Raw genomic sequence first — 24,439 nt, forward strand, 5'->3', positions numbered from 1 at the left:
TTTTTTTTTTTTTTTTTTTTTTTTTTTTAAATTTAATTTTTACTTTCCAAAAAGAAAGGGATTCTCCCACTTCCAACTACCATTGACTTAAGTTTGTTATTTTAAAAATTTTGAAAATTTCAAAATATAGTCTTATTCACGTTTTAATGTTTCATTTATGGTGCTTTTTGATGTTAAATAGCTATTCACCCACCCTAGTAAATTTTTTAATATAATAACGTCAGCTCGAGTCAAGATATTTGAATATAATTATATATTTATACGGTCCATTTCCTTTGATTTTTCATATTATTTAGGATCATACACGGATTAGATTGAATTAAGTTAGAAAATTCTTTTAGACAGCTAAGGATATTATGTTTTATCTTATTTGATATTCTATTATAGGCAAATATCTTTATATTTGTCTTTTTAGCATAGATATCTTTCCCTATCTTGTTCTTCGCATTTATTACTTTTTCCATATCTTTGGATTAGTGATTCAAGCAACTTAAATAGAATTCACAACGCAACGCAACTTAAAAATAGGGTAGGATTGGGTTGAATGTCTACTTGAGAACCTACTCAAATTTTCGATTCTTCAAAAATTCAACCCAACCCTCCAAAAAAAACATCTTATCCAATCTAATATTTATAGTTTTGGTCGGATAACCGGTGTCGGTTGGATTCTTGAGTCATAATGGTTTAACTTTTCTTAAGTTGAACGTTTGGAAACTAATTTTTTTTTTTGTGATAAAATATAGTTATAAATTGTTAAGTATGGAAGAAGTAGGCAATTGGTTGATAGGAATGGCACTCAAGGTATGAAATTTAATACTTGACTTAGAGTGGAGAGGTCCTTTTAAGCTACCATTCAAATTCCTTTTTTTTTAGATTAATTTACCCTAAATAACTTGGATTACAAGCCTCTAAAAACCCTAATTTTTCAATATCATAAAATGTTTGGTTAATGATTAGGTAAAAGTCACCCACTTACACTTCCAAACCCTAATTTCATTTCCTCTTGCACTTTACCTTTTTCTTTTTCTTTTTCTTTTTCATTATTTTCAACCATTTTTAGACCTAAAAAGAAAAGTTAAAGGAGCTCAAAGAATAAAGAACAAAGGGTAAAGAGAAAAGGAATGCAACGTTGGTATCGACCCAATTTGTTCTTTTCCCATTACCATTTTAAGAGGAAAAATGTATTTTATTTTGTTAAAAAAAGTGGAATAAAAATGCAAACTTTGCTTAACAAAAGTAAAAGCCCTCTAAAATTAAACCCAACTTTACACATTTTAATGCAAATGAAATGAAATAAAGATATTTATTCAACCCAACAATTATTATGGATATATTGTTTTCTACTTTTTATTTATTTATTTTCTTTACTAAATTTGTCCATTTCTCTATCCATCAAATAATGGGAAAAAAGAAAGTTTGGTTTAAAAAAATGATTTTTTTTTGTTATAAATTATAAAACATATATATAGGTTTGAACGTATTAATAATTAATTTTTTTATGGTTTCTATTATTTTTTATTTTTTGTTAAAATTAGTAGGTAGTTAATTAATGAAATTTTAATAACAGCAAAATTTAGTTACTTTTATTTATATTTTAGATAAAAAAAAAAAAGATGATAAAGTATATAGGAAAATAGGTTTAGAATTAAATATTCAAAATTTATATGTTATTTTTATTTTAAATGGAAAAATTAAATTAAAAAAAGTGAATAAAAACGTTATCGTTTGGCTCCTGAGATGTGAAAAAAGAAGGGAAAAAAAAGGGCTTAGGGAACACTTGAAAAACGTAAAGCACCAACGCAGCGCTGCGCCACCAAAAGCAAAAGCCGCCCGTGTCGCTTGCGCGCGCCCCAATGCCGCGCGCCCTCGTCGCTCTACTACGCCTCCGCCGCCCATCCATCACACTCACTCACTCACTTCCCAACTTCCAATCCAAATCAATTTAAAAAAAAAACAGTTCATGTTAAACCTACCCTTCACTTGGAAGGTAAGTGTTGGACGTGTTGGGTCGTCCAAGCATACTCGTTACGACTAGCTGGCTAGCGTGTGAGTTCTGCTATGCCTAATTCATACTCTCGCATACAAACTATGCTCGAATTGGCTTAATAAAAGACAAGCTCGGTTGAACCGATGTACTCGTATTAATCATAAACTAATCATGATTTAGATATCCACGTGGACAAAACAAAAAGTAGATTGAGAGGTGGGGTTAATCCTCATCCCTTTTACCTTTATCCGCACATTAAACAGCCACTTTTGTCAGTTCTCTTTCACTTTCTTCTCTTTTAAACATCATTCCCTCTCAACAAAAACCCTCGTCATCGTCATCTTCTTCAACCTCCTCTGTCATTTCCTTCGACCTCTAAAACCCTAACAATGGAGATTCTCTCTCAATTATGGTCTTTCTTGGGCCTTCTCACTGTCCTCCAAAACATTCTCCCTTCCCAATTCCTTTCCCTTCTCCATTCCCTTTACGAATCCCTTCAAGATTTCTTCACCCCTTTCTCCTACTTCGACGTCCCTGAATTCAACGGCTACTGCTCCGTCGACCACAATGAACTCTACCGCCATGTTACTCTCTATCTCAACTCCCTCCACAACCCCACCACAGCTGCCTCCTCCTCCTCCTCCTCATCCTCCTCCCCCGCCGCCTGCCGCCGTTTGTCCCTCTCCCGCTCCAAATCCTCCAATAGGATCTCCTTCACTGTCGCTCCGAATAACTCCATTCACGATACCTTCAACGGCCAACGATTTTCGTGGACCCACCACGTGGAAACCGTTCAAGATTCGTTGGACGAGAAACGAAGCTTCTCTCTCAAAATCCCCAAGCGCCACCGCCTTACACTCCTTCCTCTGTATCTCGATCACGTCACCTCCATGGCGGCGGAGTTCGAACGGACCTCCCGTGAGCGGCGGCTCTTCACCAACAGTGGAAATGGAAGCTCTTATGATTCCGGATGGGTTTCAGTTCCCTTTCGACACCCTTCGACGTTTGAAACTCTGGCATTAGAAACAGAGTTGAAGAAACAGATTATGGATGATCTGAAGGCATTCGCCGCCGGGAGGGAGTTTTACAGCAGAGTTGGCCGCGCGTGGAAACGTGGGTATTTGCTTTATGGGCCTCCGGGATCTGGGAAATCGAGCTTGATTGCAGCAATGGCGAATTTCCTCTGTTATGATGTTTACGATTTGGAATTGACAAAGGTTTCTGATAATTCTGAGCTTCGGTCGCTTCTTATTCAGACGACAAACCGATCGGTGATTGTGATTGAGGATATTGATTGCTCTGTTGATCTCACGGCGGATCGGTGTTTGAAGACGACGGCGCGTGAGGATCACGAGGAAGAGATGGGTCGCGTGACGTTGTCAGGGCTTTTGAATTTTACAGACGGGCTTTGGTCGTGCTGTGGGGAAGAGAGAATCGTTGTATTCACGACGAATTTCAGAGAAAAGATAGATCCGGCGCTGGTCCGGTGCGGGCGAATGGACGTGCACGTGAGCCTCGGTACGTGCGGGCCGGCGGCATTTCGGTCTCTTGTGAGGAATTATTTGAAGATTGAGTCTCACGCGCTGTTTGACGTCGTTGATAGCTGTATAAGGTCCGGCGGTGGGCTGACGCCGGCGCAAATTGGAGAGATTTTGCTGAGGAATCGCCGTGATGTCGACGTGGCGATGAGGGAGGTCGTCGCCGCCCTGCAGGCAAGGGTTTTGGCCGGTGGGGGTACACGATCGGCAGTGGCAGAGTATGAAGAAATGGTGTTGAGGTCGCCGGAAAGTGTGCTGGTGGTGGGTTCGCCGGAGAACTGGTATTCGTCGCCGGGGAAGTATGTGGGGAAGAAAAGGAAAGAAGGATCAGCGATGGATAAAAAAGTGAATTTTTTAGTCAGACTTCGATCATTGACTAAGTCTGACTCTGGAAGGACAGGGGTTTGACTTTTCGTCTAAGTTATAAATTTGGTCGAACTTGGTAAGTTTGTACTTAACGGTTGAATTTAGTTTTTATGGTTGGATAAAATTTCATAAATAATACCTTAGATTATTTATGAATATTTTATCTAACTATATAAAAAAATTAATTCGAACTAAATTGTAACGTTCTCATCATCATATAGACCAAATTTATAATTTAAATTTTAAGCGTTTTAAAAGATCAACGAAAGCAAAGTGACCTCATGCGATAATATCAACGACTCATAAGTATTTAAGTGTTACTATGAGATTCCACATCAGTTTGAGAGAAAAATAAAGTTTTTCTTTAAAGGGTGTGGAAATCTCTCATTAACCGATGCATTTTTAAAACTATGAGACTGACAGTGATACGTAGCGAGCTAAAGTATATAATATCTACTAATAGTGAGAGTGACGACGATATGACAATATCTGCTAATAACGAACAATATCTACTAACGTTGGATTTGAGCCGTTAGAGTTGAATAAGAAAGAATTTCGAATGAAGGTCGTCTTTTTTTTACAAGGAACTATTCCTTGCTTTTTAACCATAAAAGAATTTCGAACTCATTATAATTCAAACAAACACAATTGTTCCATTCTCCTTCAACTAGGATATGAATAAATATTGTTTAGCAAACAATAAAGTCCTTCTCCCACTACCCTCCAATTTATTGTAATATTATCTTAATTTACAAAAATGTATAAAGCTAAAACTTTAGTTCAACACTCATTAAAACCTAACAAGTGTTTTATTCCTTATTCTATATGCATATAATAATTGTTGCATTTACATGAATAACTTGCCCTTTAATTACAAAATAAATAAATAAATAAATAAAATCATGTTCTTTTATAATTATTTTATATAAATACACAAAAAATTGGTACAATTAGACTGATTCTAACCTTTAAAATTAAATTCTAAGTTTTAAAAGAAAAAAAAATTGAAGCGGAATTTTCGTTTTATCACAATTTCATGTGGTCCCCACCCTATAAATATAAAAGCCCAACGAACCATTTCAAAATTGATCTCAGGACTGAGTCACCGAGTCACAGAAGAAGAGAGAGAACAAAAATGACGGTGGTCGTAATAGACGGATCGACGGTGAGGAACTTCGTGAACGACGAGTCTCATTTCAAGAAGAGCGTGGAAGATGCATTTGCCGCTCTGGATCTCAACAACGACGGTGTTCTCTCTCGAGCGGAGCTCCGCAAGGCCTTCGAGACGCTCCGCCTAATCGAGACTCATTTCGGTGTCGATGTCGCTACTCCGCCAGAGCAATTAACTCAACTCTACGATTCTATTTTCGAGCAGTTCGATTGCGACAAAAGCGGAAGCGTCGATGCGGATGAGTTTCGGACGGAGATGAAGAACATCTTGCTCGCAATCGCCGATGGATTAGGCTCGTCTCCGATTCAGATGGCGCTCAGCGACGACGATCAGAGTTTCCTGAAGCAAGCCGCGGATCTGGAAGCTTCCAAACTCGCTCAATCCTCGGCCTGATCGCGATTTCCACGGTTTGCCTTTCCATTTCCTCTTTTCCCCAATTTTGAATTGCCTGTCTGTCTGTTAAGGATACGAACATGTTTGAATCTGATTACACAATAAAATATATTCGCTGTTAACGGTGGAAGGAGCGAGTTCGATTTTAAGCTTCTAGAGAGAATCGAAATTTAGGTACAACTTTTACTCTGAAGTTTGTGTTCTTCATCCTCTTAACATATCTTTTCATCAAAATTAATTTTGTAACATTTCAACCTTTTGATCTTTTAAGGAAAAAAAAAACAAAATGTCGTCGCCTGAGAGATTCGAACTCTCGCGGGGAAACCCCATGTACTTAGCAGGCACACGCCTTAACCACTCGGCCAAAGCGACTTTTGTTGTTACTAATGTATTTCTATAAATTAATTAAAAGTTTTTATAGTCGGTGATACTTTCCCAAATGAATGGATATTATGACCGAACGAAACACGGTTTTGTGAAGACCTGGAACCTTCCATCAAGCTCTCTGTTCCAAACATGGCGGCCAGACGGTCAAACAACCATCGCCGCTACCTTCCCTCTCTATAAAACCCCGCTCAAACCTCCATTCTTTTTCATCCAATTACAATCCGCTCTTCTTTCTGCGACTCTAAATCTCCATCATGATGCCTATTTTGGAAATTGACGCCGGCGAGTTCTTCGTCAAAATCGCTATGTTCCTCTTAGTTCAACTTCTTGTTTATTTTATCCTCTCCGAATCCTCTGATCTCTTCTCAAAGGACCAGAAATTGAAATCTCTCAGCTTCAAACCGGCGAGATCCGTCAGTATTCGCCGGTTTTTAGCAGCTCTTTCCGACATGCCTTCCGGCGGCGAGCTGTCACCGTCGCCGAGAGTTCGGAGTCCGTCGCCTATTCACCGGGAGCGTTCCGATAACGGCGGCAGGTTTTAGAGAAATCGAATCGGATCGAATTGAATCGAGTCCGATTGGGCCGGATTGGGTAGCTCTGTAAAGTGAAAAAAGTAGGTTGGGGTAATTTATGTAATTTGTGAGAATTCAGGGTTGGTTTTGAGATTATTTGTATTTGTTATTTGAATTATTCTTTGTTTAAAATGGAAATTATTTGATTGGTGCATTTAATTTTTTTTAATTTATGGTCAAATATATGCTTCTTTTTCGTAATTAATATTAAAAAAAAAAAAGAGGAAAGTTGAAGGGAGGCTTGCATGATGAGCTATTAGCTCCGTGGTAAAGCACACTCTTGATAATTGTATCGCTGTGCTTGAGTTTGATAATTGTATCGCTGTGCTTGAGTTGTGCAAGCTCTCAGTCACATGAATAGTTAAACGTTGCATGCATTGCATTTGTCCTCTTTCACACTTAACGAGTGAATTTTCCTGAATAGTACTTCAGTGTGGAACTTCTTTCAGTTGCCCTCAATTGTTAATTGGGGTTTCGATAGGGGTAGGATTCTCCAGGCGGAGCTGGAAGCTGCCGTGCAACCTCTGGAGTGACTATCTTAGTCGTGAGATTGGCCTCGCCTAAGGCTAATGCACAGAAGGGTGAAGACTAAACTCGAAACTCTGTTATTAGTACATTGTGCATAATTAAATAGTTACATAGAGTAAACAAACAACAAACAAGATCATGATCAACGATCAAAATTGAAGGAGTAAATTCATAATTTGTCTAAAAATACTTTAAAAAGAAGTGAATTTCAGCAGCTAAAATCATTCAATTTCTTCCTCTTCCCCTTCATCTTCAGCCACGAAACAGTCAACATGAACTCCAAAATCACAATCCTCACAGTAATATACCCAACACCCATTTCCAAATCCTCCCTCACAAACACCGCACCGAAATCCCTTCCCCTTTGAACGGAACTCAAGCCGGAGCGGGTGCCCATGGTTCTTTCCGGTCATAATTTCCGGCAGGGAGGCGCAGTGGATGTGCAGGTCAAACTGGCACCTGGGGCACCGGTAGATGAAGCCGGAGCCAATGTCTCCGCATCCGTCGCAGGCGAATTCGCCGCCATCGTACGGCGGAGATCCAGTGAGGACGAGAGGGTGCTTTGCGTGAGACCGGTGGTGGATCTCCGACGGAAGGGCGAAACAGAGTTCGTGGAGAATGAACTCGCATTCAGGCTTTGTGCACTCGAGAAAGGTTTTACAAAACTCGACCACTTTTTTGTTGGCTGTTGTCTGTTGTTTGAGGCAGGTTCAGATAGGTGTTGGTCTAAGAACTGCAGGTGCATGAGATATGTTTGATTCCCATTGAACTGCAAGTCATCTTAAATTTTTGGCTGATTGACAGGACAGTTAATTTGTTTGGTTAAATAGACATTGAAAGCAACATAGAGGCCTGAAGTTTAAAAGGATGAAGAAGATGGCCGTACTCGCCCAACTCAGCATCCCATCAGACGTGATAATACAGAGAGTGAGTGCATGGGGATGCTCGATGATGCCCTCCAATAATTGCCTTGCCTTTTCACTTTTACTGCCTCTTTCTTAGGCCCTCTCCCTATTCCCTACTCTCATTTTTACCATTTTATTACCTCCTTTTCACAAGTTTTGGGTAAATTTTATATGATATAGTGTTGAGTAGCACTAAGAGTGTACTTGTAGAAGTCTTAGTGCGACTTTTTTATAAGGGCATGATCCTTTACTAGTACCGGTAAGATTGATGTCAATATGAAACGAGCTAAAATAGACAATATCTGTTAACGACAAACTTTGACTATTATACTTACGAACCCTAGCTCCACAATGTGACTAATAGTTGTGTAAACAAAGAACGAGCATAGTGTCACGGTCATGCTCGTCCAAGGCGTGTTGTCCATGGCCACATGCCCATGACAAGCCAAACCCTTTATGTCTTCCCATGTTCTAGTGTTTTACTTTTATATTTCTATGGAGTATGACGTTTCGGAAAAATCATGTCTGGGCCTACCAGACATGAAATGCTTCGGAATGTACTATAGGGGGATATGACTAGTTGTCAACTTCTCCTTTCCTAAGGTTATATACTGTGAGCCGTTATTGTTTCTTTCTCGCTTGCTTATATAACGTCTCTTTCAAAATCTTTCTTTCCCATCGTTTTCTAAAACCTTCTCTTAAACCGAGGCCAGAGGCTCGAGCATACGTCGCTTGCCCGTAGGCGACGTAAGAACGAATTGGCTTAGCTCACTTGTCGTTGGAAGGTGAGTGTCGTATAATCACAAGTCCGCTGCCATCAAGAGTGCGATTATGACACATAGCACAGACAATAAGGGAAGTAATGTTGTTACGAGTCATCCGATTACAATTTTGAGAGCGTTCGATAAAGAAACCCTCAAAGAATTCCTTGGAATCCAACTAAATCCATTGATCTTCTTTTTCTTTTTTGGGGTTTTGGGATAATGAAAAAGGTTTTGGAGGCTCAAAGAAATCTAGTGGATTTGACCTCTCCATGCTCAAAATTCTCTCTCTCTCACATCAATATCCAACCAATTTTTGCCACGTGTCCAATTGCCCTAAAAAAATATATACTTGAAAAATAAAATAATTTAAATGAAATTTTCAAATCCAATTAAAAAATATATACTTGAAAAATAAAATAAAAAAGTTGCCCAATATTTCTCAAACATTTTGTATATTTTTAAAATTATAATTTTGTTTTTTTTTTTCTTTTTATCTTTTTCTAAAATAGTTACAATGGAAAGTGGCAGATTTTTTAAAAATAATATCGTAATGGATAATATTTGTTCCTTACAAAAATCCAAATTAAATAATGAAAAATAATTTGTTTTAAATACATGCATCACACATGGTCTACCACGAGTCACCATTTTGTGTAGCATTGGATACCTTATTTCACATTTTTATAATTTAATTTTTTAATATTTAAAATCAACGTGAATCACGACAGTAAAACTAACTCCTTAAAACTACGTTAATTCGAGCATAACTTAATAAATAAAACATCAATTATTATTTTAAAAATATTTTTGTGTGCCGATGATTAAAAATGATGTAATTAACTATTAATCAACCCTTATTATTATTACGAAATAAATATAGAAAATTACCAAAATGATTTGAATCGATAAAAAAGAAAAAGTAAGATAAATAAATTATTTGTAATGATGCTTTGTTACACTATGTAATAATGATCATGCACGACCATGTATGAATTATTATTCAAATTTAGGCTTTTTAAAAAAAGTTAAGGTAATAATCATCAAAACCCCATATCCTTAATCTCTTACTAATTTTGATTAATTATCACTTAAACTCCTATTTGTAAATTAGAACAACATATGTTTATACTTAACAAATTTAGTTCTTATAATTAATTTAAACGTTAAATAATGATCACATTTTTTAAAAAAAGGGAATTAAAATAAATAAAAGTAAATAAAAAGATGGTGAAATGGGACAAAGAAGAGAAGCATAATGATGGCAAGAATGTAATTATGTAAACTTCAACTCGGACAACATAATGCATAGGAGAGCCATAATCATCACATTTTATGAAATTTTTTCATATTCTTACAAATTTTACTCTCCAAATAATTCATTTCAATTATGAAGCTTCCTTTATATATATATATATATATTTATTCCACTTGGTTTATGGGCACGGGGTGATGGATAGCTTCAATCATTCTTCGTTACACATTAATGTAGCACTCTTCATTAAAATCCCTTTTTATTATAATAACATTGTTAATAATACAAACACATTTATAAGCTCTCGGGCGGTTTGGAGTGTTGAGTTAGGTTATGAAGTGACGGGTTAATAAGGATGATGAATTTCCTTCGAGTTCTAAATTAAGATATTTTACTCATTCGGTTGAAGATAAATTTGAATCGATATAGCCTAAGTTCCTGGCTAGCAAATATTGTATTTGTACAATAGTAAAGTTTATGAGCTAGATTGTTAGTTCTGGCCGTTACAAATGATATCAGAGCTAGTGATTGAGTGATTTATGTGCCAATGAAGATGTTGGCCTCCATGGAAGCTGGATAGTGAGATCCCATATTGGTTGGAAAAGGGAACGATACATTTCTTACAACGACGTGTAAACCTCTCTGTAGAAGACACGTTTTAAAATTCTGAGATTGACGGTGATACATAACGAGCCGAAACGAACCATATGTACTCTAACCGATTGTAATTCCAAAATGGGTGTATGATTGGGAGTGCGTTGAGAGGTGTGCGTGACAGGAGCAGCATGAGCAGCGCCTTATAATTTGACCGATTCATTCATAAAGAATCTTTAGAAGACTCCCTTTTGGTCCTCCACTTTCTTTAATTTCTCTGTTTCCATGGAGTTGGGTTTGAGGCTTGGAGATCAACAACAAACCCACAGCCACAACCCTAAGCTTCTTCACCTCGCTCTTCTTCCTCCTACTCCTACTCCAGACGGCGGCGGTGGGGAATCTCCGAGAAACCCATATCTGTGCTCCTCCTTGGAGCTGGGATTGTATGAAGTGGAAGAGCATCAGGGAAATAGCGACAGAGGTTGCTCTAGAGGCAGCGATGAAGATGATCAAATTTTGGGTTCCAGAAAGAAACTGCGGCTTTCCAGAGAACAGTCGGCGTTCCTTGAAGACAGCTTCAAAGATCATCATACACTTTACCCTGTAAGACCCTCTCTTCTTCCTCTTCATTCAATCATATACATGTTCCATTATTGGTATAAGACGTCAGGGATCACGAATCTTCACAATGGTATGTTACTGTCCACTTTCACCACAAGCTCGAGTGGCTCATATCAATAGAAATAATATTTCTTGGTTATAAACCGATGCTCATTCTCTTAATTAGCCCATGTGTAACTCTTCCAGCAATGCTCCTCTCGAACAAAGTATACCATTAGAGTCTCCTCCAAGGGCTATGGAGCCATTGAGCCTCCTATAAGGTTTATGAAGCTCTCGAACAGCCTCTCTTTAATTGAAACTCGATTCTTTTCTCTAGAGCCATCAAGCAAAGTACACCCTCACCATAGAGCCTCTCCAAAGGTCTATGTAGCCCTCAAACAGCCTCCCTTTAATCGAGGCTCGACTCTTTTCTCTAGAGCCATCGAGCAAAGTACACTCTCACCATAGAGCCTCTTGGGAGGCCTATGTAGCCCTCGAACAGCCTCCCTTTAATCGAGGTTCGACTCCTTTCTCTAGAGCCATCGAGCAAAGTACACCCTCACCATAGAGGCTCTATGGAGGCCTATGTAGCCCTCAAACAGCCTCCCTTTAATCGAGGCTCGACTCTTTTCTCTAGAGCCATCGAGCAAAGTACACTCTCACCATAGAGCCTCTCGGGAGGCCTATGTAGCCCTCGAACAGCCTCCCTTTAATCGAGGTTCGACTCCTTTCTCTAGAGCCATCGAGCAAAGTACACCCTCACCATAGAGGCTCTATGGAGGCCTATGTAGCCCTCAAACAGCCTCCCTTTAACCGAGACTCGACTCCTTTCTCTAGAGCCCTCAAACAAAGTACACTCTCACCATAGAGCCTCTCTGAAGTCTATGTAGCCCTCGAACAGCCTTCCTTCAATCGAGACTCGACTCCTTTCTCTAGAGCCCTCAAACAAAGTACACCCTCACCATAGAGCCTCTCTGAAGCCCTCGAACAGCCTCCCTTTAATCGAGACTCGACTCCTTTCTCTAGAGCCATCGAGCAAAGTATACCCTTTGTTTGACACTTAAGTCAATTTTGAATATACCTTCTAGACTAGCAACTTCTTTGTTCGATGCGTCATGATTCTATTGGCATGGCTAAGTTAAGGGCATGATATTAATACCATGTCAGTAATCACAAAACTCCACAATACAGGAAGCTTCTCACTATTGTGAAGGGTCATGATTCGTAACAGTAGAACGAGTACTATTTAAAATATATTTAAATTTAAAAAGTTTAAAAATTTATAAGCGATATGAAATAGCAGAAGCAAAAGGTAGAACTTGCAAGAAGGCTAAATCTTCGTCCACGCCAAGTAGAAGTGTGGTTTCAAAACAGACGAGCAAGGTGACCATCGCCATTATCTCTCTCTTTCTCATTATTTATTTATTTATTTATTTATTTATTTATTTACAGTGTTAACATTACAGAACCAAGCTGAAGCAAACCGAAGTTGACTGTGAGTACTTGAAAAACTGTTGCCAAACACTAACCCAACAAAACAGGAAGCTTCGAAAGGAGCTTCAAGATTTAAGAGCTTTGAAAACCACTGATTCTCTCTTCATGCATTCCCCCGCCACCACTCTCACCATGTGTGCGTCTTGTGAACGCGCCGCCGTTCTTCACCCGCTGAACTCCAAGGCTTCTGGGTTTTCGTTTACTACAAATGGGTCCTCTCCACAATAATTAGGGTTTCCTTTTGATCATCAGCTTCACAACCTTTTTTTGTTCACTATTTCTATGTGAATTTTCAAGATTTATATATATTTTTTATTGCTATGATATTGAAATTTTGTTTATTTGGATCGACGTTTCGATTTTACGAAATATATAAATTTAAAACAAAACTAATTATATTCGCTATTTACTTTTATTATTATGTCATTGATTTCATATGGTCGATGTTGAATGTAGGGACGTATAAAAATGTAGATAGAAATGTCGATAAAAGGTACTATTTAGGGTTTGGACAGCCAATGTATGAAGAAGAGAGGGATGGGAGACAAAATTGAGAAAAATTCAAAGCTATTATTATTGGATAATGAAAATGGAACAAAATAGGGATAGGCTTAAATTCTGTGTGTTCAAGCTTTTGGAGACACAAAGGTTTATGATTAATGTTCAAAGGCGTGGAGTTTCTTCCTTCATACCCATCAAACCCTAATATATGTATGTCTTCTATTTACCCTCAATCATCACCGACCAACCCATCATGATTCACGCACGGTTTTAACAACTTTGAGTTTAAGAACGCACTAGAAAGGTTAAATTACATATTTAGTCTTTAAATTTTTAGATCCGTGTACTGTACTAAGTTTATGAAATACATGTTTCACCTTTCAGAACATGTCTACTACTTTTACGAATTAGGGTTCATGTGGGCAGTAGTAGACTACTTCATGGTTACTTCCAAAGCACACAGCTAAAAAATGACCACCATTGCTTTTTCTCACTTTCTCATCATGAGAGAGGAGTTTGCATCATTGCTGATCACATTTGCTAGGTTAAAACAATATTTTTAGTTCTTAGTAAGAGTTCAAGCCCACCGCTAGCATATACTGAACTTTCTCTGTCTAGGGAGAGATTTTCACACCTTATAAAGAATGTTTCGTTTCTCTCTCAAACTAATATGAAATCTCAAAATCCACCTGATTTTTCTAGGTCCAACGTCCTCGATGGCACTCGATGTAAGATCTCATGTGTTTAGTCAAGTATGTTTACTTATAATTTTGTAATAATTTAGGTTATGAGTTTGATATAAAAAATCAAAACCAAAATCACATCTAAATTCAGATGAATATAGAGAAAAATATTAGAAGGGGACAAAATGGTGGTGCAATTTCCAAGAAAGATTTCAAAGTTTCATGATTATGAGGGATTTGGAAGCATGCAATTTGGCAATGTGTAGGTATCATCATCATCATCAATGGATACTAATGGTATTTGTCAAAGCGCGCGCGCACACACACAAGAGTGTAAGGAACAATTATTCACTATTCACATGGCCCTACTCATTGTGTCTTCTTTTTTTAAAACTTGATAGAAAGCACCATGATACAAACTGCTGCCAAGACAGAACAAGAATCACCTAACTATATCAAATACCTTCCTATGCTTACCTACATGTAATCCTCCCCGCGCTTCCATTGAATGTTTATCGGGTAAGTTTTTTGGGATGAACCACTCAGCTTCCAGTAATATTATCAGTTCTCAACTGCTCGACTGGCGGAGGAAGGAGAAGAGCGAGCCGGGTTTTGTATCTTTCAATTCGATGCAACCGTTCTTCCCTCAATCTGGAAGCATTACACGGATCGAAAGCAACAAAATTTATATTCAAACTGAGAATGTACAGGTATCCTACATCATGATTCAGTAAGAGAGAGCAAGAGGATACTGTTCATATAAAATTTGACTAATGAACTAACGCACCGTGATCGGACTTTCTTTGCTCGTTTAACATGCCGTTTTAATAGATCTTGCGATGACAACTGCTCAATGGATCCCTCATCCTAAAATGCAGAAACACAGGTAAAGCTATATCCAATGATCCTTGCAGAACATTCGTAAAATTAATAACATTCATGAGAAGAGTTCATGACACGAAACAGAAACCAACCTTATCTTCCTCGTCAACTTCGTCTCCGACGACTTCCTTCTTCTGCGATGAAACAGCACCAGCCACGGGTATGGGCAAAGGTCTTGGAAGAGGCCTCAAAAAGTTCCCATATTGTGGCTGTCAATGGAACAAATTATCAGCAAAAATCAAAACAGAAGAATAACTCCCCCCGTTCTTTCTTCATTGTTGCTTTTTTTTTATTTTTTATCATATTTCATTTTGAGGGGAGGCGGCATAGTATCTACCATCTCTAACAACACCACCAATGAGAAACAGATGTATATGAGTCAGATCATTGTCTGCTTTGGCCCGTTACATATTGTCGTCAGCCTCACGGTTTTAAAACACATCTTACTAGGGAGAGGTTTCTACGCCTTTATAAAGAATGTTTTGTTCCCCTCTCCAACCGATGCGAAATCTCAGTAGGTTGTATACAACAAGGAATGAGAGCAGTGCCTTGCAATATAGTAAAGTTTCTATCGGAATGGGAAGTCTCCACAGACAGGAACATCCATCATATGTAAAAGAACGGAATCTTGTCTATTAAAATGCAGAAAAGAATGAGTTGAAACATGCTAGTAAACCTAATGAAGGAACAATGAAACAAGATAGGAGGAATGCTATTGTACTGTGAGATCCCAAATCGGTTGAAGAGGGGAACGAAACATTTTTTATAAGGGTGTGGAAACCTCTTCCTAGCAGATGCGTTTTAAAACCGTTAGGTTGACGACGATACATAACAGACCGAAGCAGATAATATTTGCTAACAGTGAGCTTAGACTGTTACAAATGATATCAGAGCTAGGCACCGAGCGGTGTGCCAATGAGGACGCTGAGCCCTGAAGAGGGATGGATTGTGAGATCCCACGTCGGTTGGAGAGGGGAACAAAGAATTTTTTATAAGGGTGTGGAAACCTCTCCCTAGCAAACGCGTTTTAAAACCATGAGGCTGACAGCGATACGTGACAAGCCAAAACGGACAATATCTGCTAATGGTGAGCTTGTGCTGTTACATGTACACTCCTCACCAAGATCGTTGAACATTCTAAAACCAAAGACGAAGTCTCAAAAATCTATTTCTAAGTCAGATTATTGAGTTGTTTGTACTAATAGAGAAGAGATAAAAGAATCTTAAAAGACCACATTTTGCAGCAATGACGATGAAAAATCCAACATTGATATGAACAAAATATGAATGAGAAAGATACAGCATAGAAGGCTGTCAGCTGCAGTGTTAACTATTAATCACGAATCTAATCCAATGACCTATAAAGATCCATTAAATAGCATGCTTCAGAACAAGAGCAGCAACGTGCAGTTCAAATCCACAAAAAGGAAAGATGTTGCAATCAGAAACAACACAAACCTGGCATTCTTCATGAGAGCCATTCCTCAACCATGATCGACAAAGTGCATAAAGAGAAGCCCCATCAGTTATTCGGACCTGACATGGTTACTATCTTAGTATGCCATATAATTGTGGTGATCCTAAGCATATATTCTTTAAAGAGAATCGAGTGTCGCCATCGTTCATACTAAAATGAAGAAGACGCCCCTAATTCATGCTAAAAACATATAAAACATCCACCAAATCGTATAAAAATCGCGTGTATAAACAATCATGGTGTTAAGAATTTTAGAGCTTACTTTTCGATCTCTAATCACAGCAAGAGCATCATCTCTGACTCTGTCCCCAGGCAAAACAGAACAGCAGAATGTCAAATGATTTGTAAAGCATGAATGAAAGATATGTTACAGAAGGAGCAACCATTACCTCATTTCTTTACATCCATTTGACTCGCAGATTGTTGATGGAGGAAAAACCTTGAAAGGGTAACAAAACAAATTTAAAGTATAAAAAGAAACTTGGGCATTCGAAAAATGATATGAAAGAACCAACGGGTAACTCAAAATCAGATTTAAATCTATCAATTCTTGTAGGGAAGGAGCCGAAACGTGAACTCCTTAAACCCATGAAATTAACGCGTCAAAAGCTAAATCAAATTACAACCCAACAAACCTTTGGATCAGAGGAATTGGGGGCACCCTTAATCGAGCCCGAAATGGCGGACCCAGAAAGGGAAATCAACTGCTGCGGCAAATTGGGAGGTCGCGCCAAGTGCATTGGATGGCTCATGGAGTCCAAATGAGGCGACCCAATCGGCCGATGCGGGAAAGTGACGACGGGGCGATGTGGGTAGCCGCCAGGGTTGGCTACCGTGACCGCCTGATCGGCGGGAAGAGGTCGAATGGGGCGAGGAACGAAGCCGCGGCCGGAGGAAGCAACAGGGTAAAGAATTGCCTGAGATGCATCTTGCTGAATCTTCGGCAATTGGTGGTTAGGAGTTCGAATAGGGATGCGCTGCGCCGCGTAGAGGGCTTGAGGAGGGTAGTGGAGATGGTGGGTTTGAGGAATTGAAGAAATGGGTCTCGACGGAGCTTGATTCGCAAGCGGACGAGCAATAACAGCGGCAGTGGTAGTGGCTGCAGCAGTAGTTAGAGTTAATGAACCCGGAGCGACAGTGGTGGTGGGGGCAACGGCGGCGGCGGGCGTCGTGTTGGTGGAGATGGGGAGGGAGTCGTCGGGCATGGTGGCGGGGAATTTGGGTGTATGTGGTTTGATTGTTTGAATATCAAATTAGCCAAAAGAAAGAAAAAAACTTGAATTTCCGTGCATCGACTGGATTGGGGGCTTGGATTCGCGGGTGCCGTTGAGGAGAATCAAATCAATTTTAAAATTACTATTTTGAATTCACCCAAGTTTACTTTTTTTGTGTTCTTCGACTTTATTGCTTTCGTTCTAATCTTTAAACAATTGGATTCGAGAAATCAAACGTAAAAACATCAATCGATATCGATATTTTAATTCATTCAATGATCACAATGAGATTCGAGACTCGATCATATTAATTATTTAAGTCACCTCCCAACATAGTTTAATTCAAAAGATGTAAGTAAAGTTTTGATTTCATCTATTCAGCTTCAAACATAAATAAACCATGAAATGAAGAACAGCACTCAAAGATCACGTTCAGCTCCCTATCATGGCCAGAGGAACTAGAAACCCGCCCATCCAGCAGGTTGTGAAGCTCTGTCAGTTCTTTGTGAACTAGACCTTTCACCAGTTAATCTGGATGCGTTGGAGCTTCCAGCAGACACGGCTGAAAAACTCTCGGATCCAAAGCCCCAGCTTTCGAAACCAGTGCCTTCTGTAGAATCCTGCTTTCTCGGCAGGCTTCTAGTCCTCACAGATTTGACACCCTTTTCAGGCGTATCAGGCTGCTGGATTGGGGATTCTCCTGCAAAGGCCTGCCATGGCTTTGCATCAGGGGTTCGAGTATTCGAATTGGCCTTCTGTACCTGAAACGTGAGGTAAAAGATGCATAAAGATGGCGGTTTTCCTTGGAAAACCAAATCCAAAGGACGAAGAAGGAAGCGAGGAAATACTCGAGGTACAGCAGAAGGCTGAATGTTCCTAGCAGCAAGTGATTGCTTGAGCTCCTGTATCTCTTGCCTTTGAGACCGGCAGATGGCAGACAGCTTTTCAAATTTGGATGTGATTTCAGCTTTCTCCATGTTTGCTTGCTTCAGTTGCTCCTTCAACTTCTCCACCTCAGCCTCTGATGCTGCTACTTCCTTTCCTGGTCTGTTGTTAGTGACATCTGAACTAGAGGTATCAAATTCAGCAACAAAATTGTTAAAAGCTTTGTCTTGGAAGGCTGCATTCTCGGGTTTTGATGCTTTCGCTCCATTAGAGCTACGTCCCGTTTCGTTCTGGAAAAACGATAATTCAAAGTCTCTGAATGAACCACTATCACTCACTGTCTTATTTGACTTTTGGTTGCTATCCCCAGGACTAGCATTCTTAACTGCAGAATGATTGTTTGGATTAATCCTCTCGTGTTTCGAGGTACTACGAGAGGTTGATTCTTCGTCGAACCTAATTTGGCTTGTATCTTTATTAGTCGTTTCATTGGCGTGTTGAGTAGACCAGAAGGCACCCAGCGGTCCTCCTCCAACTCCCCCTCCCCCTCCGCCTGTGGCCTTCGGCGCATGCGCTGCCTGTGATGGACTTTTAACTGATGGAGGTGGGGGCGGACTTCTACGAGGCATAGGAGACGACTTGTTCATAAGGTTCAAAGCGCCTGCTAAGATAACATTTATATCAACAAACTTAGACACCATACCATAATTAATCCCTTCACAAATTTGGAGACTAAAGATATAAACGACCTCTGCTTACTTGATGAACTAGACAACATAGAACTAATCAAATTAATGAACCCTTAAGCTACCTTCACCCTCACCTTCCTGTTTCTCTGTAGACTGCATGTCAGGTGGCTGATCAGGTAATGACTTTCGTGATCGAACAGGTAGCTGGTTGTTAACACGAAACCAGACCTGCCACGGCACAAACCAACCCCAAGATCGGGAAGGAATTATGAGAATCCTGACACCTATTATCGTCATCGACATGAGTAATCTAAACTAACCTAAATTCATGGAGATGAATGGCCAATCAAGCAAAGCGCTTGCCTGCGTGATGTCTGGTCTGTCATTTGGTGACGCTTGGAGCATATCTTTGATTAGGTCTGTAATAGATGAGCTATATTTTGGTAACTCCAGAATTCGATAGTTCCCATTTAAAATTTGAAGTTTCGATTCTCCATCAAAAGCACTTTTGAAGTAACATATGCGGAAGAGAAGACACCCGAGAGCCTGTCGTGTAATAGAATTCAAATCTCAGAAATGAAAAGAACATCAATTCTTTATAAGTTCATTTGTGAAGAAAATTGTTGAGAACTAATATGTAACAGCCCAAGTCCACCGCTAACAAATATTGTCCACTTTAACTTGTTACGTATCGCCGTCAGCCTCACGGTTTTAAAACGCGTCTATCAGGAAGAAGTTTCCACACCCTTATAAGGAATGCTTCGTTCTCCTCTCCAACCAATGTGGGATCTCACAATCCACCCCCGCTCGGTGTCTGACTCTGATACCATTTGTAACCACACCCTTATAAGGAATGCTTTGTTCTCCTCCCCAATCGAGGTGGGATTTTACACTATATCATAATTTAACCTTTCGAGATCGGTAAAGAGGAAGAGTATACATACCCATATGTCAACTTTCTCATTTATAAGTTCTCTACGGAATAGATCCCACATCTGTGTCATAACAGGAAATAGATGAAAATTACTAACATATTGACAGCCAAATATCACAACTGCAAAAGAAATTAAGATCAAGATATGGATTTTTTTAATACCTCAGGGGCTCTATAGGCAGGCGTAGTATGCTTCCTGATGTTATCTTCTTCAATGCCCATTTCCTCGGGCTTCTCGAAGCGCTTGTGATTCGTAGAAGTGCTTCCGAAATCACATAATTTCCAGTGGCCATCTGAGCCTAACAAAAGATTTTCAGCTTTCAAATCTCTGAAAATCGCAATCACAAGAGAAAATCAAGATCTTAGTTAAGCCATAACAAAGAACATAAGTCATACACCAATGACAAGTGCCTCCAAACATGGTTGGGATTACATCAACCAAAACCAAATACCACAAATGACAAGTGCCTCGAAACATTATCCTTTTTGGGCTTTCCCTTTTAGGCTTTCCTTCACAGTTTTTAAAACGTGTCTGTTAGGAGGAGTTTTCCACACCCTTGTAAAGAATGTTTCGTTCTCCTCCCTGGCCAATGTGGGATTTCACAATCCACCCACCTTAGGGGCCCAACGTCCTCGCTGGCACTCGTTGCTCTCTCCAATCGATGTGGGATCTCACAATCCACCCACCTTCAGGGCTCAGCGTCCTCGCTGGCACTCGTTCCTCTCTCCAATCGATGTGGGATCTCACAGCAGACATGACTTCAGAGATATTGAATAGAGATCTTCTATATCTTAACTACAGAACATCAGTTAAACAACTAAATTACTAGCAGAGAAAATCACTTTAGTTCATTAACTAGGAAGGGAAGACCACAGAATGAATATTGTGGAAGCTATTATAACTTTTAAGAGAAAGATTGTTGGGATATAGACAACTAGCTACCATGCTTACCTGTGAGCAATTGGCGGGGAACGACAATGCATTGCGAATATTGCATTGACCACGTCTCGGAAAATGAAGAGAACTTGAGTTTCATCAAAGTATTCAGCTCCTCTACTCTCCAGGACATTAAACAAAGACTTCTCACAAAATTCCATCACAATTAAAACTTCTTTTGTGCGTCCCATATCTACGATCGTATGGGCATAAAGTGTAACGACATTCGGGTGGCCTCGGAGTGATTTCATTACAGAAATCTCCTTCAACGCCAATTCAAGAGATTCCACATCATTGCATATAATGTGCTTCAAAGCATACTGTTTCGAAACATGTAGAGCATCCTTGGCTAAGTACACACAAGAGAATCCACCTTCCGCAATGACGTTTCTAACATGAATCTTAAGATTGCCAACATCAATCGAGCGACCCTCGAGACCAGATGGTTCTTTGTGCATGAAAGGCTTGAACCTCCACATGGTTTATAAATATATAGAGAAACTGAAGAGAAACAGTTTGAATGAATTACAGAAGAAGTCCCAATTCTTTTTCACAGATTTAAAATGATTAAACGCATATAGGCACCCTTCTGAAGTGAACAACAACAAGAACATTCATAAACCCTAAACCCTCAATCCCAAATCCCAATCCTCATTCATATTCACTCATATAAAGCAGATCCAATACTAATTAACAAATACCAATGCCATTACTAATGGATCGTAAGCTACAAAACAAAAACTCACAACCCAATCTAAAGATAACACTACACAAGTCCAATTCAGACAATACAACAAAGCCCCACGATCTGGGAGAGCAGCACGTAACCAAAATGAGAAGAAATGAACAAACAACAACAACCCAATTCGATTACATGGAAAACAAGCAAATATAACAATCTGTAATCAACAGAACTATGAAATAACAAGTGGGGTTGGGGAAACTTACCTTGTAGAGGCGAATTGGGGAAGTGGATCAGAATCCAATGGAATTTAAGACGGAGGAGAAGGGCGGCGATTGAGATCTGAGAGTGCTTGTGGATCCAGAAAAATGAAGAGAGAGAGAGAGAGGAAAAAGAGAGTGTGAAGGATGGAAGGAAGACCCTCTCTGAAGATTGTTGAATGCTTATATATAGATTGAATGTTGGGTACAATGGTGGCAAATACGGACAAAGATTTCGTTGGATCATCTCATGAACCCTTTTTTAGGAAGAAAAAGTTCATCACCAAAAGACGGCTTCAATCAAGTTTGCGCCATTTGACGTTTAACAGATAGACTTGGTGAAGAAAATAGTCATATTTGTGATCATCTTTCCATCCCAACTTCATATTTTTAGGTCAAATTGTAAATTCTGTATTGACTAAATCCTTATATTATTAGAAATTACTTTGAATCTATTAGTTATAATTTGTTTTTGTCATTGTGAAGTTGTAAATTTCAGTGTTTGTAACAAAGGCCCAATCCATTCATTTGTGGGCCTATCCCCAGAAGACGAAGATGAAACTTTTGGGCCAAGTTTCTTTAATCTTCTGGCCCAATTATTCTTACCTCTATTTGATTTCATAATTTGTTTTCCTTTTTTTTTTTTTTTTTATAGTTGGGGTTGTTTTTTATAATTCACACGTGACTCTTTCGAACCCAACATCCTCGTTGGCACACTATTCAATGTCCACCCCCTTTGGGGCCTAACGTTCTCACTAGCACACTGTCCAGTGTTCATCTCCCTTTAGGGTTCACGTCCTCACTAGCACATCACCCAGTGTCTGTCTCTGATGTCATTTATAATAGTCTAAGTCCACCACTAATAGATATTATCCTCTATAAGGTTTCGACTCTAACGATATATTTCTTAACCCACAAAATAATAATAAACAGTTTTTTTTTTCCACCATTTAAAAGTGAGAAGGGGAAAAATAGGTGAGAAATTGGGGAAAAATTGAGGAAAATTAATGCACATGGCAAAGGGGACAATCCTCACATGATACAAACATGGTCCTTCCTCTTCTTTGCTTCCCAAATTCATAGCATTATTTTCTGTTTTTTCCCTCACAAAAAAAAAAATTAAGTCTTTCCTTTTCATACGCCCGTCCTCGAGCAATCATTTCGTCACATTTCTCTTTAAATCACAAACCATATCACATTTCGATCATTAGTTTTAACAAAACCAACTATATGATAATGATTGGTGAAGAGAATACAGTCACCCTAGCAAAACAATATACAGCTTAAGATGCATTAACCGATCGTATTTATAACGTATTATGTTAACTAAAATTGGTCAAAAAACGACTTTATAGACATCACATGGGAACCCGAAACCCATCATAACCGTTTCTGATCTAAGATCCAGTTGATAAATATTTTGTGGCTCAAAAACATTTAAAAACTTTCAAAATTATTGTGTTTTTATTGTTTCAATGGATTTGCATGTGATGTGGCCAAGATCTTAGCTTACATTTATAGACATTCAAAAATGTTGAGTTTCTTTTGCTACACATCAAAGATTTAATGGATAATGTTTGAAATTATTTTTAATCATTGAATCTTACAAACATCAATCATGCATAAGGGGTCTAAATGTCACACCCATTATTTTTATATTATTGCCTCTATTTTATTTTTTTCCTTCTATTTTTAAAAGCTTTTTTATGTCCATATTATTTTTATATGAGTCACCATTTTAAAAAATATAATATATAAAATCGGTTGCGTAATCTTAAATTTTAGTTAGGTCCAGTCGAAGTTTCTTTAGACCGAACCTAATTGTTCGAATTGTAAATTTTTTTAACCTAAACAATTCTAAGAAAGTAATGAACCCAACTCAACCATATAGATAAAGTTGGGTTGATCAAGCTTTCAGAGTTATACGATCAAATTCTCCCTACCCTAAAGTTACGTGATATCTAAAACATTTATCTCAAACGTGACTCGAGACCCGAGTGGTGGTGTGTTGGTGTGTTTAGGTCTCAACATGTCTTCAATGCCCACTTTGCGTGGTAGTGTGTTGGATGATGCATCGTCCTCCACGATCGCATAATGGCACTCTTCTATATTGGCCCGCATATGGGCGGATGGGCGCCTCATGAGGGACGCCGCTTTGCTTGTCATGGCGTGAGGGTCACAACCTACTCTCTTCATAGTATGGTTGTGACACTGAGCATACGCCGACATTGTCCGTGATATCCGAATTTTTCACGACTAACTAGTTAGCTAGGTTAGAACAAGTAACCAATAGCATATGATTATGTTTTTTTTTTTTTTTTGAAAAATTACTAATATTACATTAGTTAAGGGTTATAGATTATGATTAAATCACAATGAATGGGTTTGTTTGAAATTGTTTTGTTTTGCTTTGTTGATAAGCATGGGTTGTTCAACTCATCTTAACTCACCTTGATATCAACCATTCAACTACCTTCTAACCTATCTGCCCCAACAAACCAAAAGGGTTATTATCATATCTCATTATAAATTTTTAATTTTAATTTGTATTATAATAATTAAAATTTTAAATTTCAACTCGTCGATATTTAGTTTATATAAGAAAGACGATGACATTATATTTCTCGAAAACTTAGGTAGGTGGGAATTTTAAGAGTAGGGAAGAGGCCAGGTAATGGATGAAGTGGCAGTGCACCAAATTTGTATACAACCTTAGAGTTTAAATAAAAATGTATAAATTTGTA

The 24,439-nt window shown here is 38.8% G+C and overlaps 5 protein-coding genes and 1 non-coding gene across 9 annotated transcripts; 3 read left to right on the plus strand and 3 right to left on the minus strand.

Annotated features, from left to right (window-relative positions):
* The first annotated feature begins 2,207 nt into the window (after positions 1–2,207).
* LOC111452082 (AAA-ATPase At4g25835-like) lies at positions 2,208–4,041 on the plus strand. Its single transcript, XM_023092623.1, has one exon. The coding sequence runs from the start codon at positions 2,377–2,379 to the stop codon at positions 3,931–3,933; it is 1,557 nt and encodes a 518-aa protein (XP_022948391.1). The 5' UTR covers positions 2,208–2,376; the 3' UTR covers positions 3,934–4,041.
* Positions 4,042–4,976: 935 nt separating this feature from the next.
* On the plus strand, positions 4,977–5,577 carry LOC111452614. Its single transcript, XM_023093422.1, has one exon. It carries the CDS (start codon positions 5,027–5,029, stop codon positions 5,453–5,455), a length of 429 nt encoding a protein of 142 aa, XP_022949190.1. The 5' UTR covers positions 4,977–5,026; the 3' UTR covers positions 5,456–5,577.
* A 168-nt stretch (positions 5,578–5,745) lies between these two features.
* Positions 5,746–5,827, minus strand: TRNAS-GCU. Its single transcript has one exon. It is a non-coding gene; the product is annotated as a tRNA-Ser (tRNA).
* A 4,885-nt stretch (positions 5,828–10,712) lies between these two features.
* Positions 10,713–12,873, plus strand: LOC111452633 (homeobox-leucine zipper protein HOX11-like). Its single transcript, XM_023093448.1, has 3 exons — positions 10,713–11,060; positions 12,358–12,440; positions 12,524–12,873. Exons 1-3 carry the CDS (start codon positions 10,743–10,745, stop codon positions 12,777–12,779), a joined length of 657 nt encoding a protein of 218 aa, XP_022949216.1. The 5' UTR covers positions 10,713–10,742; the 3' UTR covers positions 12,780–12,873.
* A 1,123-nt stretch (positions 12,874–13,996) lies between these two features.
* Positions 13,997–17,436, minus strand: LOC111452632. The gene is made up of 7 exons (XM_023093446.1): positions 16,730–17,436; positions 16,484–16,533; positions 16,357–16,396; positions 16,076–16,153; positions 14,710–14,826; positions 14,523–14,602; positions 13,997–14,386 (listed from the first exon to the last, which is right to left on the minus strand). The coding sequence occupies exons 1-7, from the start codon at positions 17,297–17,299 to the stop codon at positions 14,278–14,280; spliced, it is 1,044 nt and encodes a 347-aa protein (XP_022949214.1). The 5' UTR covers positions 17,300–17,436; the 3' UTR covers positions 13,997–14,277.
* A 148-nt stretch (positions 17,437–17,584) lies between these two features.
* Positions 17,585–22,020, minus strand: LOC111452631 (probable serine/threonine-protein kinase DDB_G0276461). 4 transcript variants are annotated; one of them, XM_023093444.1, is made up of 9 exons: positions 21,702–22,020; positions 20,769–21,254; positions 19,979–20,144; positions 19,827–19,877; positions 19,246–19,428; positions 19,017–19,110; positions 18,157–18,857; positions 18,019–18,069; positions 17,585–17,988 (listed from the first exon to the last, which is right to left on the minus strand). In XM_023093444.1, the coding sequence occupies exons 2-9, from the start codon at positions 21,230–21,232 to the stop codon at positions 17,767–17,769; spliced, it is 1,932 nt and encodes a 643-aa protein (XP_022949212.1). In that variant the 5' UTR covers positions 21,233–21,254; positions 21,702–22,020; the 3' UTR covers positions 17,585–17,766. The 4 variants fall into 4 exon arrangements, with proteins under 4 accessions (XP_022949212.1, XP_022949210.1, XP_022949211.1 ...); XM_023093442.1 differs by having other exon boundaries at positions 17,585–18,069; positions 21,702–22,017; XM_023093443.1 differs by having other exon boundaries at positions 17,585–18,069; positions 18,157–18,854; positions 21,702–22,016.
* Positions 22,021–24,439: the final 2,419 nt, after the last annotated feature.

The sequence above is a fragment of the Cucurbita moschata genome, unplaced genomic scaffold (genome assembly GCF_002738365.1).
Source record: "Cucurbita moschata cultivar Rifu unplaced genomic scaffold, Cmos_1.0 Cmo_Scf00014, whole genome shotgun sequence".
In the NCBI taxonomy this organism is placed as follows: domain Eukaryota; kingdom Viridiplantae; phylum Streptophyta; class Magnoliopsida; order Cucurbitales; family Cucurbitaceae; genus Cucurbita; species Cucurbita moschata.